This window comes from Piliocolobus tephrosceles, chromosome 1, assembly GCF_002776525.5.
Source record: "Piliocolobus tephrosceles isolate RC106 chromosome 1, ASM277652v3, whole genome shotgun sequence".
Taxonomy (NCBI): domain Eukaryota; kingdom Metazoa; phylum Chordata; class Mammalia; order Primates; family Cercopithecidae; genus Piliocolobus; species Piliocolobus tephrosceles.
Genome location: NC_045434.1, coordinates 53,987,086 through 54,005,785, shown reverse-complemented (window position 1 = coordinate 54,005,785; position 18,700 = coordinate 53,987,086). Strand labels below are relative to the sequence as shown.

Sequence of the window (18,700 nt, the reverse complement as noted above, 5' to 3'; positions counted from 1 at the left end):
AGAGGTTGCAGTGAACCAAGATCACACCACTGCACTTCAGCTAGGGTGACAGAGCAAGAAAAAAAAAAAAAAAGTCTATTATTTTGATTATTTTGTTGCAAATTTTTGAAGCATATGTGCCTTTTATTGCTCTTCTTTTAACTCTGACTCACTTTGAAATTAGATTTGGGATAAATCATGTCTTATTTACTAAATAAAGAAAAATTGGATTCTGGTCCTCCTTTTGCAAAGAATTAATTCTGTGAACTTGTGGGCATCTTCTCATTTCCCTAAACTTTAGATTCCTTATTGTAATATGGAAACATTAATACTCATCTTGCCTTCCACTGAGCTGTTGAAGGATCAAACAAGATAATTTTAAGTGCTAATCTTTTTAAAAATTGTTATGCATTTGATAACTCAGTATCATGGCTTAAACAAGTATTAGAAAGTTTTTCAGTGTTGTGGCTTAAATAAGTATTAGAAAGTTCTTTTAAAAATGTTTTATATGAGCTCAATTACTGTTACACACATTTATTATATTAATCATATTGAGAGGTAATTTATTGCTGTTCTATTTTGCCTGAAAGCCAATGATAGACTTCAATTTGAAGCAGAATCACATGGCTATTTCTCACCATTATGCTTTTTCAAAAATATTCACCCAATTCCCTGAACACGTGGAAATTAATTCAAGATATAAGTAATTAAATATCACTGCCCTTTCCAACATGGTCATGGTTTGTATAACATTTTTAAAGAATTTATTGTTGTCATCTGATTTATATCCTTGACATACAGATACAACTTTATATATACATAATAATCTATAGCTTTGTTTTTGCACCTTTCCTATCTACAACAGGTTTATTTCATGGAATTGAAAAATTGACTATTTTCCATAGGATAAGCAGTTTTAAACTATTACAAGAATTACTTGTAAAATCTTCCCTCTTGAGACAGATGGTCTCCAAGAATACCCTTTATAGTGAAATCTGAATGTTTTCATTAGTTAAAGTATAAAGTTACCCCCCAAATTTTAAGCTGAGAATGTGAGAGCTCTAAATTCACCAGAGTGGTAAAAGTTCTTGGTCAGGGAGTTCTAAGCCAATCACCCAATGCCAGAGAAAATGTACCTGTTTTCTCCATCCACACACAGCCCTCCATGGAGACACGGTTGACTGGCACACTCATCAATGTTGAGTTCACAATGATCCCCTAGGAATCCAGGGGCACAGTCGCAGAAATAGGCCCCCAGAGCATCCTGACAAGTTGCACCATTTAAACAAGGCTGGGACCAACATTCATCAATTTCCAATTCACAGTTTATACCTTTTTAAAAAGTCAGCACAGAAAAAACAGAAGAAGTTTTAGCAAAGTGTTCATAATTCAGCAATTTGACAATGCTTTGTTTACCAGAGCACTTGTCAAATGTTCTGTTACCCAAAATAATTCTCCCCCTTAATTGTAATTGATATTAACTTTTGGTGTGCTTGTGGGAAGTTGCACAAGGCAGAGCAGCTGTTACAAAGAATTATTGCATACAACAGCTTGTGGTGTTTAGTCCGTGAAAACAAGTAAGTCATTTTTAGAACAAAGTTTATTGTTAACTGCACTTTTGTTGGAAGCCTAAAAGTGGCTGGTCGATGTTTTTCTATTATTTTAAACACTTAATTTAGTAAAGCAGCAGAGAGAACAGTGGGTAAGAGCTCAGACTCCAAAGCCAGACAGTTGGGTCGGGATCCTGGCACAGCCACTGATTAGCTGTATGACCTTGGGCAAGTTTCTCAGCCTTTCCATGTTTCGGCTTCCTCACGTTAAAAAGACAATAGTGGTAATTGTCTCATAGGACTCTTAGTATAATTAAATGTGTTCAAAAGTACTTATAACAGTACCTGACACATACTATTTGCTAGAGAAAAAACACTTTTTTTCAGCAAAAAAAAATCTATTGTACTAATATAATGTGCAACTATTGATCTAAGTGCTCATTTTGCATAGACATTTTTATCTTAATTTTTCTTTTTGTAAAATACTACCTTTAAATACAAAAATTGGTGACTTAATATAATTAATGGCATCATTAGAAGCTGTTAACACTTCATTTTAAGGTAATGTTACATTAAAACAAACTGTACTTATCCTCCCAAAATTAGTAGGTAAGTATTATTTGCTAAGCAAAATAAGTTTATAATTTATACAGGTTTTAGTAGTATTTAAATAACAAACTATTTTATTAAACGTCAAAACAGTATTTGATATACAATAATCACATTTGCATACAGGTTTTAAAAGACACAAAAGGAGGAATATCTATACTTACCCAGCTTTGTTTCTGTGTTTCTAATCCCAAATAATAAATTATATATTAAAATGATATTAAAAGATTTTCAAATAACTCAGAAGTCAGTAGTAGTTTGTTGATTTGTACCCACTTTTCTTGACAGAAAATGCAGCAGGATATTCTAACACCATCTATTATTTATAACTGTTACGAGATTCAACAAATACCCAACTTAAAAGAGAAGCCAGCATATTAAATGTGATTGTTTTTTGAAAAATAAAAAACTTAAACATTAAATTTATGTCCATAAAAATGGAAACTTTTGCAACAGCACTTGTTTCCAGGTAAATGGCTTGCTCTTTAAGGCTTAGCTATTTCTTACGCAATCTGTGAATGAGATTGTCCATGGTTGATTTACTTGGCATAACTAAGGTCCTGGAAAAGTGGAAAGAACATAAATTTTTTAGATAGACCATCCAGGACTGAGCTCTGCTCTGTCACTACTAACAACGAGGCTGGATACAGTAAATGCTACATCAGTGGTAGGTATTACTATAGCGTGTTTGTCATTTCCTGCATTCATCTTTAATTCTTCAGGGTAGGTAGAATAAAAAATGTATGAAAAGTGACAGGAAGCAAGGACAACTCTAAAAGAGATTTTAGAATAACCATAAATTCACTTATCAATAAATATAAATGACATTACTGGGAGTATAAACTATAGAGACTGGAAAAATTTGGAGCAGCCAGCATGTCAAATACCATTAAAAAATATCAACAATTAAAGTAGAAAAATCCACAGAGCTATAGTAAATATATAGTTAAAATTAGGTAATAAATATTTGAAGTGGATTAATAGCCTTACAGTGAGAGGAGAAGAAGGTAGAAAATGGGGCTTTCCAGTACTGGAAAGTTGAAGGTCAAAAACTAGAAGATTTAGAGAGCAATGACAAACACATCCCTGAGATGCTTCTCATGAAGTCCGTGATTGTTGGGGAGATGTCAAGATAGAGAAGGAGTGACAGCGTATGGGCATGGAGAGACCAGGTGACAGAGGTCCTGCCAAAAGTTCAATAGAAGCAAGGAAATGAGAAGCCTCAGGATGTGGTGATAATTTTGGTTGTAAAGCAGGTTTGAATGACGCTAGGGTCTAACTTGAAATTGGATCAATGTATGACTGCAGTGGAATAAAGATGAAGGTGATTGAGAATAAGAAGCTCATGAAATTCCAAAAGCATGGTCTATATAATTCCATAATGGCTTCTAACTACATTTGAGTAAAGTGAAAACTTATTTTAACCTTTTTAATATTTATTTTATTTCCTATTAAAATTCTGCCATCACTCTACATGCTAGTCATATGTCATACCAGACTGTTTGCTTTTCCTCAAACCTACCATATACCTCTACCACTCCAAGTTTTTGTACACACCGATCTCTGTCTGCAATGCTTTTTCCCCCTTGTCCACCCAATGAAGGCATACTTTTAAAACTTAAGTTAACTGTCCCACCAGTGGACTCATAGGAACAGTGGTTTCAGCAAGAAAGCCAGCCTTCCTTCTTGTCCTTGAGAATCATGGAGATAAGAACTCTTTAAAGAGGATTGTGTGGAAAGTGGTTTCGTAGAATAAATGCCAAGTTTCAGCAAAAGCCATGGGATTAAAGGTGCATTGGGAAAGATAAAAATGTTTGGTTTATCTATTTGTAGTTGAGAAGAGAATATAGGTAGAGAAACAGGTGATCACTCTAACAGAAGTCAGAAAGATTTTGCCCTGTGACATTTCACATAAGCGAAATGTAGGTATACATTAGCAATCTGTACCTCCAGACCAGATCACCCTTCTTTTTTTTTTTCTCTTTTTTTTCTGAGATGGAGTCTCACTTGTCTCACTTTGTCACCAGTGGTGCTATCTTGGTTCACTGCAACCTCTGCCTCCCAGGTTCAAGCAGTTCTCATGCCTCAGCCTTCCAAGTAACTGGGACTACAGGCACATGCCACCATGCTCAGCTAATTTTTGTATTTTTAGTAGAGACGGGGTTTCACCATGTTGGTCAGGCTGGTCTCAAACTCCTGACCTCAAGTGATCCACCTGCCTCAGCCTCCCAAAGTGCTGGGATTACAGGCGTGAGCCACTGTGTCCGGCCCAGATCATCCTTCTGATACTGTCTGTAGAATGTCTTCTTCAGTTATCTCACAGGCATTGATATGTTGGCTGTGTCCCCACCCAAATCTCATATTGAATTCCCAGGTATTGTGGGAGGGACCCAGTGGGAGGTAATTGAATCATGGGGGCGGGTCTTTCCTTTGCTGTTCTTGTGATAGTGAATAAATTTCACAAGATCTGATGGTTTTGTAAGGGGGAGTTGCCCTACACAAGCTCTCTCTTTGCCTGCTGCCATCCATGTAAGACAGAACTTGCTCCTACTTACCTCCTGCCATGATTTTGAGACTTTCCCAGCCATGTGGAACTGTGAGTTAACTAAACAATTTTCCTGTATAAATCACCCAGTCTGGGGTATGTCTTGATTAGCGGAGTGAAAAATGGACTAATACAGTCATCATTTCCCAATTCCAAATAATGATAACCTTCCTCTCCCCACTCGTGCTGATCTGCTCCACCCCCATCCCTGCCAAAACTCTCCTCTCAGTGAATGGTATTACCATCCAGGTCACCCAAGCCATAGTTCTAGGAGTCACCATCTTATTTGCTACTATTCCCCATATCTTAATTAGTCATCAAATCTCATCATTTCTCTCTTAGAAATGGATCTAAGGTGCCATCCTTATGTCTGGGCCCTTAATTCAACCCTCATCATGTCTCATCTGCTCTTATTACTACTGACTTCTCTTTTCGTAATCACTGTCTACATTTCTATAGAAATGTGATCACTCTAAAGTACAAGTATGATTGTACCATTGTCTGCTTAATTTTTGACATCATCCCCTCTCTATCTGCGTGTCTCTGAAGTAAAGCACAATTGCCTTGTAATGCAGTAGAGGCTTCTAAAAGATGTAGATTCTACTGGTGCCACCCACAGCAGTGTCCTCACAGCTCCACTGTATCTCAAGACTCTAGGCTGCAATTGACTCTAGGAACAATTAAGGTGTTTTCCTTAATTGTAAGCCCCACTCCTTACTCCCTCCTTCCCCAGGCTAGCTCCAATTACTTCCCAAATATCCAGTTCTTGTATCCCATGATTCTGGAAACTATACTTACTTATATTTGCCTCTAATGCTGCTCCACTGTGCTCTCAAAATTCCCCTTAATATAAATGTCTATATATATTGTCCTCAATTGTTTATTTTTCTATTTTATCTATAAAATTGTGAGCTCCTTGAGGTCAGGGTCTTTGACCTTTAACACCAATATCTGTGGCATTTAGCACATATTCTTGAATATAAAAAAATGCTCAATAAATGTTGAATGCATGAGTAATCAAGTCACAGCTATGGAATAATCAACCACCTCTATAGGAAGGCAAACTGTATGCCGAAACAGAGCTTCTCAGTGCTTCTACAAGCCTGGGCCATAAATCAAAAGCCCAAAAGTCAAAATTGTGTCTTTGGCAAATGTTTAAAACATATTATGGTTTCAAAATGATTATGCCCCAAACTTCTGATCAGTATTTAGAGACTTTGCACCCCAATTGGCATCTTTCGGCATTCAGAGATCCTTGTTAACATTCTGTGCCACAAGATAATGCACATTATATTTTATCAGGATGGAACAGGTCTTGACTCTGACGCTGTCCTCATCATTCTTTACAGTGGGCAGGGAGCACACCATGCACACAGCAAGGCGTTGATAAGCCATTCTGAATGCCTTTCTCATTATCTGCAGAGTTCACGCTTTGGAAATAATTGTAGTCTGGCTTCAGACTATCATCTTAAATTTCAGATTCCATTCAATGTATTTGATGCCTAACAGGCCTCTATGCACCATATTTTCCTTTTGAATAAGAATTATGTATGCTATTTTGGGGCTTTTTATATATATCAAGTACAACAATTATCAGTGCAAGTCGGTGACACAAGTATCAGAGCAATGTGGAACTGTAGCATTCGGTTTTCATTACCGTGATAGATTTGCAGTAAGTTCTCCTCCTAGATATTATAGTCATAATCTGTTTAACATCCTAAAGTAATAGGGAGAGGCTGGAAAACTTCCTGCTCTGATTAATAACATTAAATAAGCATAACAATGTTTAGCAAGATGTTAGAGAAATTCAAGGTAGATAATTATTATTTTCAGTGGGAACATCTTTGGAGTTTTAGCCAATGAGATTTCTGGCTTGTGAATTTAGACACACATTTCCTGAGGACACGAAAAATAACAAAATTCCCTTTCTGAATCACTCACTTAAAGCAGATTTTACAAGCCCAGGATTCTATCTCTGAAGGACTGCCGAATTTTGTCAATTCTAAGACTCCTTTTTTTCTCCCTCACATTTTTAACATCTTTAGAACCGAGATGCACTTTACAATCAGCAGTGTCTTAGCTTCATGTTATAACTTAGCCAAATATTTTTTTTTTTGTTTTTAATGATATCTGAAATGTAAGTAAGACTGAGGATGTATTAAATCTTGTGATATAGAAAATTTGTCTTAATAAATGTTATTAATACTTTGTCATTATTTTATTTAACTATTTTATTATATTTTATTATTTTGTTATTATGACTATTATAATCCTTTTTGTTTCTACAAGTTTTGCTTTACTGCTAGACAAAATTGGAAAAACCTGTGGTTTCCATATTAAACATACTTTTTTTTTCAGGTTTTCTTAATCCTTGTCATATTGTGTCCTCTTTGGTACCCTTTTACCATCAGTGAAAGTTTAAGAATGTTCTTGACACTGTTTCAAAACCAGCTTCCCAGAATATCATGGAGGCTGAAACTAATTCTAGGAAGAGAAAGAAAGAATGTCTTCTCTTCGTCAGCCCTAGGAGTGGAGCACTAGGAGGAAATTCTCCTACTTCGTTGTATCTAATGATTACAGTTGTCTGTTTGGAGAACAGTTTCTTCTATTCTGTGAGCTCATTGTCATTCCTATTCTCCAGCCATTTTTCTCTAAATGCATCTGTATGCCAGTTCTCCCACTTTACTTTCATCATAAATGTCATAAAATTTACGATAAGATAGTAAAATATTATTTTCCCAAGTTAATAGGAATGACTTTCCCCATACACTTTCTATATTTTATACATATATATACACACACATTTTTTAAAAGAATTATGAAAGTAACAAAATATATATCAAGTATATATCAAATTTAAAAAGTTGGAGTAACCCATTTCAGAGTCTCCAAGATGGTATGTTTGAAAAATACACTACTTTTATGAATGGTTGATGCTTTAATTTTATAAATTTTTTGAAAGATTATAGAAAAATTATAATATTTTCATTTTATGTTAAATACATCAATATTAAATATTATATATTTTCATACTTCCGTAATTATAATATTTTAATCATAGCAAATTACTTTCTTATGATTCTCTTCATTAGGATAATTATTATTCCTAAATATATAAAATTGTTAAAATAGTAATAACTTCTTAGTTCTTTATTTTATGATATGGTCATTTTAGAAGTTGAATTCTTGCCTAGGCATATTAAAATATTACACTTTAAATTTATAAGGGTGGCAGAGAGATTTTGACCTTCAGTTAATCTATCCCCGAGTTGGGTTCTAACAATATTAAAAAAAAATACTTTTAAGTAATCAAGTATAAGATTACTTGAAAGCAATTCAAGTATAAGAAAATGATATCTGTAAAAAACAAAGGCAAACATTGTTTAGATACCATAGGTATTCATCAGTAGCAACGTTTTAAGAGACAGAAATATTGACAATTAACTCTCAGAGTCTAAATAGTTTATGGAAAAACTTTTGCTAAATCCATTTCATTCTCACCATGACCCTAAGAGTTAGGTTGTATTACCATGCCAATGTTTGAACGACGAAATGGAAGCTCATAATAATTGTTATTTATCAGTATCAAACCACTAGAGAACATCTAGGCTGAGCTTGGAATCCCTGTCGTCTGCTTCCAAATTCGTTCTTTATATTACTATATATTTTTCAGCTCATCCTCTTTGCATTCGGACCTGCACACACCCTGCTGATAACTAGGTAGGCACTAGGAGAAATAGCAGTTGCATGTCAGAGAGAAAGCTGTCTTTCTGACTCATAGACGATAACTTCTTTCTGTGTCCTTGCGTGGTAGAAGGGGTGAAGGATCTCTCTTGGGCCTCTTTTATAAGGGCACATAGCCTATTTATGAGAGCTTCCCCGCTATGACCTAATTATCTCCCAAAACCTCACCTTTTCATACTATTGCCTTGGACAGCATTTCAATATATAAATTTTGGAAAGACCAAACTTTTCAGATCATAGCAACCCCTTTCCAAAATATCTCTGCAGTCCTTGTCCCTTGATATTCAACATATTATTATTCAAATAATAATAGCAAATGTAGTCTGAGGATACAAGTTTCAGTTTTACATTCTGAAAGGGATGCATTTTTGCTCTATTCATAGGCCATTTTTTTTCTAGGAACATTTCCTGACTCCAACCAACATTACCAGCTTCTTTCTTTGTGCTTCCTCAGCATGATGTTTATATACAGATGGTAATTGTTGTTTACATTTCTGATCCTAGAATAATCTGTGAGCATTTTGTCAGGAATAAATTTTATCTTAGTCACTTTTATGTCTCCAAAATCCAGCATAATGCCCAGTGCATTGTAAATATAAATATTTGCTGAGTGAATATTTGTAATTTTGTGCACTCATTCAACAAACATTTGTCAAAACCTGGAAACTTCATTTCTTCATTAAAAACTACTTTAAATGACTGTAGTTCTGAGCAAAAGCCTGAACGAGTGTTTAATTTCTTTATAAGACACCATAAAACATTATCAATTTCATAATTAAGAGCATATTAAAAACAACCATTTTTCTTTGATATAATAGTAACATTATTTCTCATGAAATAACCTTATATTTAATAACATATATTTTATTTTCCTCAAATTATTTCCCATGGCCATTAAATTATCTATATTATTTGCCATTGATGCTTTCAAAGTGATTTAGTTGATCAAAATGTATTTAGAAAAGATAGAACACCAAGCCCAGATTCAAATCTCCACAATGACTGAAAATCAAATTTTGTCTTTGATATGTGCCGCTGTAATGGCAATGTCAGTTAGTTACATCATACCTCTTAGACTTATGCCTCAGCATGGATGAGGACCATTCGAGAAGGCCCAAGAGGAACGTGAAATATTATTAAAAGTAAAAGAAGTGCTGATAGGACACTTTAAACGAGTAACCATCATGTAATCCAGGGAGGCAGAATACATTTCAGTCATGCACACGAAAGACACTGCATGGCAATATGGTTGATAGAAGCTACTAAGAAAGACTGCATTCTTGCTAGATTTTAAAGGACAGATTTGTTCTGAATAATCTAGACATTGCCATCAGAGGGCAATAGAGGACAGAGAGAGAAAGATATGCTTTCATTTTGTTGGCATGATCCATGATCCTTCTTTGTTAATTTCCTTCTTAAATTTTAAGGGTGGAACAGGGAGGGGAGAAAGTTACTGTTAAAACTTGATAGGGGCCGGGCGCCATGGCTCAAGCCTATAACCCTACCACTTTGGGAGGCCGAGGCAGCGGACCACAGGCCCAGGAGATCCAGGCTACCCTGGCTAACACCGTGAAATGCCATCTCTACTAAAAGTACAAATAATTAGCTGGGCGTGGTGGCACGCTCCTGTAGTCCCAGCTGCTAAGGAGGCTGAGGCAGGAGAATTGCTTGAACCAGGGAGGAGGAGGTTGCAGTGAGCCGAGATTGCGCCACTGCACTCCAGCCTGAGCAACACAGAGAGACTCCATCTCAAAAATAATAAATAAATAAATAAAACAAAAATAAATAAAAAACTTGATAGGTCTCTTTCACTCTTCCCTCCCCCAAGGAGTGGATTTTCTAAGGGATTAACCTCCCTTAGACACTTGAATTCCCCCATATCGCCCCCTTCAGTGTATCTTCAACATAATGATCAGAGTGACCCTGTTAAAATGTAAGTCAAATCATTCCAGTTCTCTGCTCAGAACTCTCTAATAACCTCCCATCTCACTTAGAGTAAAAGCCAAAGTCCTTACAATGGCCTACAAGGTCCCAAACAGTCTGAACTCATTATCGCTCTGACCTATCTCCTCCTTCGTCCTTCACTCCAGTCACACTACTAACCTTATTGCTGCTCCTCAAACACTGCAAGGACTCTTTACCTCAGGGCCTTTGCATCTGCTGTTCCTCTGCCTGGAATGCTATTCCACAAGACATTTCCTTGGTTCCCATCCTCTCCTCTTTAGAGCTTTATTCACACGTCACCTTCTCAGTGAAGACTTTCTTGATCATTCTACCTAAAGTTAATCCCTAATACTATTATTTTGTTTTACTTTTCTCCATGCAGTTATTACCCTCTAACCTACTACATACACTATATCGATTACTTACTTTATAGACATCTATCTCTTCCTTCCAGAATGTAAGAGACTATGTCATCACTCCTCTTTACTCTTTCATTTTCAGAACATAGAACAATGCCCAATTCATTGAGGTACTCAATATATATGTGTTGAATAAAGTAATGACCTAATGAATTCAACAAATATTTAAAAAATCTATATCATGTGTCTTATAGTCCATCTGGTGTTGCTATAACAGAATATATAGGATTGGGTAATTTATAAGGAACAGAAATTTATTTCTCACATCTCTGGATGTTTAAAAATTCAAGAGCAAGGTGCCAGTAGGTTTGTGTCTGGTAAAGTCCCACATCCAAGATGGTGCCTTGAAGGCTGCATCTTCCGGAGGATAGGAATATTGTTCCTCACATGGCAGAAGAGTGGAAGGGGGTGAACCCACTCCCAAAAGCCCTTTTTATTATGGCATTAATTCATTCCTGAAGGCTCCATCCTCATGGCCTAAATACCTCCTCTTAGTTCCCACCTCCCAATACTATTGCATTGGTGATTACGTCTCCAACACATGAGTTTTGGAGGAGGCAATCACTCAAATCATATCATCAAGTACATAGAACTGTTACTAGCAATAAGTGCTTTATATAAAACCCTGCTTTTATTGATTTGTGTTTCCTTGCCTCATGGACTTTGTGAAATAACAGTCAAGGATGTCACACGGAAATCCACATAACTGTCTGTCAGTGGTTCTCAAAGTGTAGTCCCCAAACTAACAGCATCGGCATCACATGGGAACTTGTTTTAGATGCATATTCTTGGACCCCCATCTCAGATCTGTTGAATTGAAAACTGCATTTTAATGATAAGCTGTATAGGTGAGTCTGATGCATGCCAACACTTGAGACCCACTGATCTACATTGTAAGCTTATTAAGTTGACAATGTCAGTTAAACTTTTAATGCATTTGTTTTCGTATTAGAGATTTAAAGTTTTCCTTGAATAAAATAAGTTTGAAAATACTCTGACCTTGATAAATGTTAAGTGAGTCTTGTTTCTAGAGACATTATACCTTCACTTTCTTTTCATGCCCATGGCCACTTTCCCAGGCCAGGTCCTAAAATCATGTACCTGGGTTATCACAATGGCCTCCTAACTAGCCTCCATGAACTAACTAGTCTTCTAACTACTCTGTAAGTACAAATACACTTCCTTGACTATATAATGAATTTTTGTACATTTTTACTTCTGCAAGAAAATTCATCATATAATTGAAAAGTACATTAAATATAGGGCATTTTCTTACTTCCCAAAAGATTATTTTTATACCAAAGATCTATTTTATAGTAGAGGAAGTAAGATATTTTTCTACATTGATTTGCTTCAACATACATTGAACTGACCTTTCTCTGCCCTCTTACAGCCCTAGTTTTCTCATACTGCAGGCATCTGAACGAGAAAAATGTACGTTAATCAATCTGGCTAGTTTTAAAGAAGGCCTCAATTATGAAATGATTCATTGCATAAACTTGAACTAAAAGTAGTCACATGCTTAGAGTTAATATTCTTTTCATTAAAAAAGTTTGCATCCACTTACTTTCAGCTTCAATCGGAGTTTTTGCTTATGCACAGCAGATTCTCACCAGCCTCTTCAGTGGCTCTCTCTGAGGCCATTTCTGTAGTTCATGAATCACTGCCCATGAAGCATAATGGAGTGCACAGAGGAGAATTCACGCAGTGTGAACCCTCTCTATGTGCTACAGCTCTTTTTCCCCTTCTACCTCTCTGCCTTTTACAATTTATTACCTTTTCTTACTTTGCTGCTCAGAGGAACACAGGTTTTTTTCTGTAAGAGGAGTTCTTTATGATCACTCTAAATTTGGATGTAGTGCACAGCAGCTAGGTCATTGTAATACAGTTTCCAGGATTCATCAGGAGGTCTAAGTGGAGGCAGAGCACCCCAGCGCATCCATGCTGATTGCTGGTAGTCTTTTTTCTTTCCTTCGCAACTTTGGCTTTTCCCTTGGTTCTACAGACCTTCTTTGGGGTTCTCATTAGTTGGCCTGAGTTGGCACAAACACTGGTGGTCATGGGATAGCAGTGAAATAAACACACCTCCCTGTGTGTCTAAATTATGGTATACTGCAAGAAAAGTTTCCAAATAAAGTTCACTTGAACTTAATATTTGGCAGCCAGCCCTAGATATACATTAGACTCATCAATTAAATTTGACCCTCTGAAAGTGGAGTACGCACACCTCTGTTTCAGATCTCCCTGGGTAATTTGCTAATGGGTAGTCAGGGCTGAGAAACACTGACTACTACCAGAACTACCAGAACTACTACCAGAAGCTACCAGAACACAGGCCATTCTACTTGTGTAGGAGATTGGTGAGCAAGCCTATTACTGCATTTTTTTTTTTACCCGAACAAGCCTAACCAGCTAATAATAGACCTGATTTTTATCTGCCTTATGAGTCTCTCGTTTAAATTCTGTTTGCAAGAAAGTTTTATATATGTCACTTGAAAAGCTGAAATAATAACATGTAGCTGATTTCATAGAAAACAAGGGAAGAATATAGTCAAATAGGGAACAACACTATTGTATCAGGGATTGACAAGGAAAGCATCCTCATTGTGAACCTAAGTGTTTGAGTGAGAAAAGGGGACTCATTCCCATTGGACCCTGTAGGGATGTGATACAACCCACAGTATAAATGAATTCACTGTAAAGTTAAGTGCTTTATGATGGAATTTTACTACATTTCACACATTTCACATTTAGAATATACCCTTTCTATCTGTTTTTGTTTTGTTTTGTTTTGTTTTAGAGATGGGGTCTCACCCCGTCATTCAGGCTGGAGTGCAATGGCAAAATCTCGGCTCACTGCAACCTCTGCCTCCCCAGTGCGAGCGATTCTCCTGCCTCAGCCTCCCACGTAGCTGAGACTACAGGCTCGCGCCACTATGTCCAGCTAAGTTTTGTATTTTTAGTAGAGATGTGGTTTCACCATGTTGGCCAGGATGGTATCCATCTGCTGACCTCATGATCTACCCTCCTCAGCCTCCGAAAGTGCTGGGATTACAGGCATAAGCCACCACACCTGGCCACCCTTTCCATCTTTTATGCCTAAATTTAGACCACTGAAAGGATTCAATAAAATCCAATTTAATTAAGATATTTTAAAAACACACATTGTAAAATACAGTTTTTCAAGCTGTGCTTTTTATAAATATAAGACTGTTACACAATACTATAGTTTAAATGAATGAAACATTAATTTGATTTATATCTATTCCTTTTAATCACCATTCACAATATTGAGATAGAAGCAGAGAATGGAAGACACTATCTTAATGAACTGTATTGATTTTTTAAATGTGACCATTGTAAACAAAGCAATTCCAAGCCAGCCCCACAAAATTTCTTATTTTTATTCAAAAATTTTTAAAAAATTGAAATTCACCTGCCACAACTCTCACCAAAGAAAAGAGACACCTCAGTATGGCAAAGAAACAAGGAGCTTTTCATACAACTATAGTTTTATAAGCTTTTAAAATATTTCCTATAACTTTTAGCATAGTATTGATAATTAAGTCACTTGATAAAATAATTTTCCATTTGACATAAGTATTCTAGCATCATAGAGTATACATAAAGCAATATAGAAAATGAATTCTCGTTTAATATTCATTTACCTGAGTTTCAGGATGGGGAAGAGTGCCCAGAAATATATGGAAGAATTTTAAAACTTAGAACAATTTAGTAACAGTTGATGAAGCAACCATTACTCACAAATACTGAGCCAGGCTTTTGGAGGAAGAGGGCTTACCTTCTTCTTCTTTTTTTTTTTTTTTTTGAGACGGAGTCTCGCTCTGTCGCCCAGGCTGGAGTGCAGTGGCAGGATCTCGGCTCACTGCAAGCTCTGCCTTCTGGGTTCACACCATTCTCCTGCCTCAGCCTCCCGAGTAGCTGGGACTACAGGTGTCCGCCACCACACCCAGCTAATTTTTTGTATTTTTAGTAGAGATGGGATTTCACCATGTTAGCCAGGACCGTCTCGATCTCCTGACCTCATGATCCACCGGCCTCAGCCTCCCAAAGTGCTGGGATTACAGGCGTGAGCCACCGCACCCAGCGGAGGGCTCCTCTTCTTAATCCACTAACTGACATCTAATAGAAACTCATAAAGTATTGATGAATTAAAGAATAAATATAAAACAATACTCTGTCCTTTAGAAACTAACATGGCGGGGTGGGGGGCAAAAACATAGATATCTGTAAAATAGGAAAGAATTATGGGGGATTCTTTAATACAGGTGTCAACTAGTAGAGACATAATGAATATAATTACTGCAGCAGTGTGAAACTATTATTCTAGCCAGAAAGGAACCTGGAAACTCTCGTGTTAGGTGATATTTGAACTAGGTCTTAAAAAGTATTGGAGAACTTCAGAGTAGACATTGTGAAGTGGGAAAGGACATTCCAGGGGGAAGGAAATGACTTGTATAAGAAATGAAGAAGATTTATTAGAGGAAGTAGAAGGCTTTGGTGGAATGTGTGAAGACATAGCCACTGTCATGGGCCCAAATTGTGAAGGGCTTTCAGGCAAAGGCTAAAATCATTCTCTGTGTAGTGTGAAGTTCTCAAGGCTCTTCAGAACTGCGGCATAGGTCTACTTCAGAAAAGTTATTTCAAAGGCAGTGTTCAGAACAACTTCAAGAAGGTAGAAGCTATAAGTAGAACGTCTGGGAGGTTGTGTAGTGGTACACACAAGAGTTGAGATGAACCTAAACCAAGGAAAAGAATGGATGAGCTCAATTTGGAACATATCTTAGTGTCAAAGCAGATTCTGAAGATTGGTTGTATGTAAGGGAGGAGGGAGAGGGAAAATTTTCATTTTAGAGCAACTAGGAGTAAGTCTATTTTATAAAATACATAGTTTTAGAATGTTTAAAAGCAAAATGATGCTGGAGGGTTCTGGTGCAAATTTTGAAGAGAAATGTTTTCCAAATAGCTATATTGCTTCACACTTGGGAAAAGATTGACAAAATAAAGAACTAAGTGTGAAAGTATTGGGAGAAGAAGGCAAGTTAAAAAGCTGAAAGCCTCAGGAAGGCTTTCAGGAAGGTACAAAAATGGCAAGTGCTAAGGGAAAACACAGTATTAAAATGTGAGTGGTGTCTTAGAGATCTGAGTCAGGAACTGTAAGAAAGTGGTGAGCAGAAGTTAGAATGAATGCGTGTGAGAAAGCATAGACTAGGCAAGTTACCCCCTTACAAGTAAATGGAAAAGTGAAAGAGTAAAGCAAAGCAAGAAATGTGGCCATCGTGAAGAACTGACCTAAAACAGTAATAGTGATTCAAAAGGATAGGGCGGATAAATACTGAGTGTGAAGAGGCTGAGTAGCATGTAACGTGGTAATGATGAGTTGTCAACTTGTCACTCTATTATTAAAATAAAATTCTATCAACAGAAACATTGTAAAGAATATATAAATATCAGGTAGAATTGTTTGCTCTAAGACATAAAACAAGAACAGGCTTTTTTCCTTAATAAAGATTATGGTTTATCTGATATACCATGCTCCATCAGCTTTGCTATCACTGATCTGTTGATCATACTCAAGTCAGCACTAGAAACCCTTCAACTTCCAGACTGCATTCCCAGAAGGTTGCAGTGCCAGGCTTTGGGGATTAGAAAGCAGGATTGAACTGGAATGAAAGGAACATGCATGAATGAAAGGAGCTTCTCCTGGAGCCCACTCATTCTAGACAGAATCTCAGTTTTAAATCATGTAGAGCTCCATTTAAAACAGCAACAGTGACAGCAGGCAACCACTTAGAATTCAGTGCATTCAGTGAGTTTTCAATAGTTTGGGAAGTTTCTATCTAGTGATTGATTCCTGTCAAGAACTTGGCCGTTTTCATAAACAATTGTATGAAAAATAAAATGTCACCTCTGCTTCTGCCACTTAGAGAGAGCTAATTACACCATCTGTGATTCAGATATGATCACACTTACCAGAATAATCGTGGGGACAGATACAAGTATATCTTCCTATTTCATTGAGGCACGTAGCCTCGTTCTTGCAGGGATCTGAAGCACATTCATCCACTTCCAAGTCGCAGTGTCTGCCTTGATATCCTGGGACACAGAAGCAGGAGTAGCCATCAATTCCATCCTGGCACACGGCCCCATTTTGGCAAGGGCTGGAAGCACACTCATCGTGATCTATCTCACAGAATCTTCCAGTATATCCAGCTGGACAGATGCAGACAGGATAAATAGGGTCCTGATGGCAAATACCTCCATGTTGGCAGGAGTTCTTGCCACAGGAACCAATGGTAGTTTCACATGTTGTCCCACTGTACCCAGGAGGACATTTGCACAGAAAGCTCCTTTCACCTGGGGTGTTCACACAAGTGGCACTTCCTTGACAGGGATTGGAGAAGCAAGGGTCTTTCATGTTGTCACAGTCTTTGTCCACATTATTGGCTGTGCCTGAACAAGAACAGTCATTGTCTTTTGAAAAACCTTTGCATGTAGAATTGTTTTGGCAAGAATTTGAGAGGCACCTGGTGTTGTTTTTATTGCAAAAGGAATCTGCAAGGAAATAAAAAATAACAAGATTAAATTTATAAATAATTGAGGACAAAGTTAAAAATCTTTCTTTGTGACCTTTGTGCTGCCTCAACCAAACTCATTAATAAAATACATAGTTGGCTGCATCCTAATGAAAAAACTATATCATATTCATTATGATACCTAGCACATTGTATGTACTTCCAGTGAGCAATGCAATAATTTTCATAGTGATAATACCTTCAGAGCAAGACTTAAATGGACACAGTAAAAAGTTATAGGATTATTTTAATTATAATTGAAATTTAGTTCCCAGAGAAATTACCATAGAGAATTTTGTTTCCTGCTTTAACAGAAGACTTATATACAGGATAGTAAATTTTACTGGATGTAGAGTTTAATTGCTATTTTCAGATCAAATTATATAGGCTGCAAAATTGTTTCCTTGCAGTAAAGTTTGCCATCTACTGGCTATTATAAGAAATTCTACCACAGTGAGTTTCAGACTTTTTGTTTTCCCTCTTTTCCTTTCTTTTTTCTTTTTAAGAGCAACAGAACTCCTTCAAGGAAAATGTCATGAGGAAAATGTCAAATGCACACAATTGGAAAGCAGATCTGCTCAGAAGAAGCAGGGAAGGTCCCTTGCAGCCCAGTCAGACCAGTCTCCTGCCTCCCCTAGAGACACCTCCAAGGAGCTGGGGTTTGAGACCAGCAATTTGAAAACCTCTGCACAAGAGAAAAGAAAATATTTTATACAGTTACTATAAGCAATTATTTCTATATTTGTATTAAGTATTTCTAGTGCTAAAATAAAGTTTTTTTTTGTCTGCTGAGAAGTAAAAAGAAGTTTGGCCAGTTTTAAAGAAGATGAAGACTCAAATAATAGTAAATATATTTCTTGTGTGTGTGTGTGTGTGTGTGTATGCATCTGTGTGTATGCATTTTCTAATAATTAAATTGACTTGGAAAACAGCCACATTGGTAATTTAGTTTCATTATGAGGCCGAGTATGTTTATTTAGAACAATGAAACAGTGCAAGGTGCAAGACTTTCAGGGAAGAGCATGTTAATTTCTCTATTTTAAGTAATATTTGTTCCTTTGTCCTTGATAGTTCTACTGCACTTTTCTATGAAACAGGTAATTCTCTAATTTAAAATCATCAATCAAGGATCTGAAAGTTGTATTCAGTGGATTTTATTATCAATCTTTTCATTGACTTTTCTATTTAGCAATCATAGGAGATTTACCAGTGAGTCAGGATAATGCAGTGGAAAGGGGCAACAGATGGGTACCAGGCCTGCTCTGCCTCTCCTAGCCTCGGTTTCTGTTTTTTTTTTTTTTTTTTTTTTTTTTG

At 36.7% G+C, this 18,700-nt stretch overlaps 1 protein-coding gene across 3 annotated transcripts in view; it reads right to left on the bottom strand.

The window, feature by feature from the left end:
- Positions 1-18,700, bottom strand: part of CRB1 (crumbs cell polarity complex component 1) — a 165,152-nt gene that overhangs the window by 132,807 nt on the left and 13,645 nt on the right. For all 3 annotated transcript variants that reach the window (XM_023224729.2, XM_023224728.3, XM_023224731.3), the window contains exons 2-3: positions 16,785-17,366; positions 1,116-1,311 (exon numbers count right to left, since the gene is read on the bottom strand). In XM_023224729.2, the coding sequence (XP_023080497.2) occupies positions 1,116-1,311; positions 16,785-17,366 (778 nt within the window). The remainder of the gene's footprint in view (positions 1-1,115; positions 1,312-16,784; positions 17,367-18,700) is intronic.